Consider the following 1,837-nt stretch of genomic DNA (forward strand, 5'->3'; position numbering starts at 1 on the left):
AAACCCCTGAAACCCACAATCATGTCTGAAAAGGGGCCAATCAAGGGGTCTATGGTGAGTGCTGTGGAGTTCCCAGGTTATTCCACCGGTCCTCCCCATCAGCCAAGAGGACAGCGCCTGAAGGCGCCTACAGCGCACCCAAAACACACGTCGGTTCATTTGTACCACTCTGCACTACCCTGCCCTATCAGGACAGGACATCCACGAGCCATGAGAAATGAGGCTACACCCACACGCGTAGTTATCTCCTCCTGACAATCCCCCCTGTTATTACGTGCACACAACTGTCAACCAAATTCACTCACTAAACCCCCCCCCCCTAAACCCCCCCCCCCCCCTCTCCTTCCTCCCGCTGCCGCACCCTACCTACACAGAACTTCCAAACACCGGACAAGGCCATGCACCTCAACAAGGCCCTGTTCAAGGCCAATAGCGGGTGTGGCTACATTCTCAAGCCCGCCTACCTACGAGACGTCCAACGCCAATTCAACCCCAATGTGGTGGGTGAGTCTGTCGTGTGTGCAGTGGAGTGGGGGTGTGGGCTGTGCATGGTGTTGTGTGTTGCGGTTGTTTCTAATTATCTGTGTTTGCGCAGGTGAATGAGTCTTTGCGTCGTGTCTTGAGTAATGGGTAGTTCGTTGTGTCTCTAACCCTATTTGTGGTGTGGTGTGGTGGGGTGGGGTGGGGTGTGGTGTGGTGTGGTGTATGTGCCATAGTCATCTACTCGAGTGTGTGCTATAGTCGTGTCACTCCGTAGGGCGTGTACGTCCATAGGCCAATTGTTATGTCTTTGTTTGGCCTAGTACTCGGACGGTGGTTCAATTGGAGAAGGCAGGTGCGTGCTTTGTGTGTGGTGTGCTCCCTTTATCTATTTGTTCATAGGCTTAAAGAGCGTTATACTCACATTGCGCGTTTCTGATTGGCAGAGTGATGTTTTGGCGGCAAGCGACGAATACCCTGAGCTGACGGCGATGATGCTGACCGTCACTGTGCACTCAGCCCAATTTCTGCCCAAAATGACAGCACTCGACGGCATGGTATGAACACACACGAACGCCATACGCAGACATGTATGATATGCACTCACACATTATTCGTCTTTTCCCGACGGATATAGTTGGGCTGTGCATGAGTGTATGCGGCAAACATCGGATGCGTTGACTTTAACTGTTCGCAGGTGTAGTTACGGGGTATGTGTGGCGATGGGAACGGCATACGCTGTGTGTGTATGTGAAAAAAATACCTAACGCAATTGATTGCAGCATGCACACTGCTGTAGACACATATGTACTATCTATAAAAGCCTATACATGATGGCAAACATTGGTCAATGAACCCAATCACTGCCCAGCGCAATGTAGTGGAAGGTGTGAGGTGTGGTCTGTGTATATGTGGTACTGTGGAGGTAAAAGTAGTCACGAACGTGCGGCAATTTGCACGCACCAATTAACACGCTGTGTACACGTGTGGGTAAACTCTGCAAACGCTCGCGAACATCACATCACATCACAAACAATTATGGACGAAGACAATGTCTCATCAAATTTCGTATGTGTGGCTCTCTCATCATTATGTCCTGCTCACTCCATGCGCAGCTGAACTCACTCACCAAACCACTGCGCAGCAAGGACAAGGCCGACGCCAAACCCTACTTCAAGGTATTGTCCACTTTACATCCATTGTGCTTTGCCATCGCGTTGCATATGACATTCCTCTCTATTCTCGGTAATTACAAGTTATATATATATATAAAATATATATATATATATGATCTAAGATATATATTTATGTATATGTATATATATATATATATATATGTATGAATCATGTATGTAAT

General features: G+C 48.2%; 1 protein-coding gene across 1 annotated transcript; it reads left to right on the forward strand.

Moving 5' to 3' along the window:
* Positions 1-483: 483 nt before the first annotated feature.
* SARC_13789 (hypothetical protein) lies at positions 484-1,658 on the forward strand (the record flags this gene model as incomplete). Its single annotated transcript, XM_014292081.1, has 3 exons — positions 484-500; positions 927-1,037; positions 1,596-1,658. Coding segments are annotated over 3 exons (191 nt in total), but the record flags the coding sequence as incomplete, so codon positions are not given.
* Between the last annotated feature and the right edge of the window lie 179 nt (positions 1,659-1,837).

Source organism: Sphaeroforma arctica (assembly GCF_001186125.1).
Source record: "Sphaeroforma arctica JP610 unplaced genomic scaffold supercont1.3739, whole genome shotgun sequence".
NCBI classification, from domain to species: Eukaryota; class Ichthyosporea; order Ichthyophonida; genus Sphaeroforma; species Sphaeroforma arctica.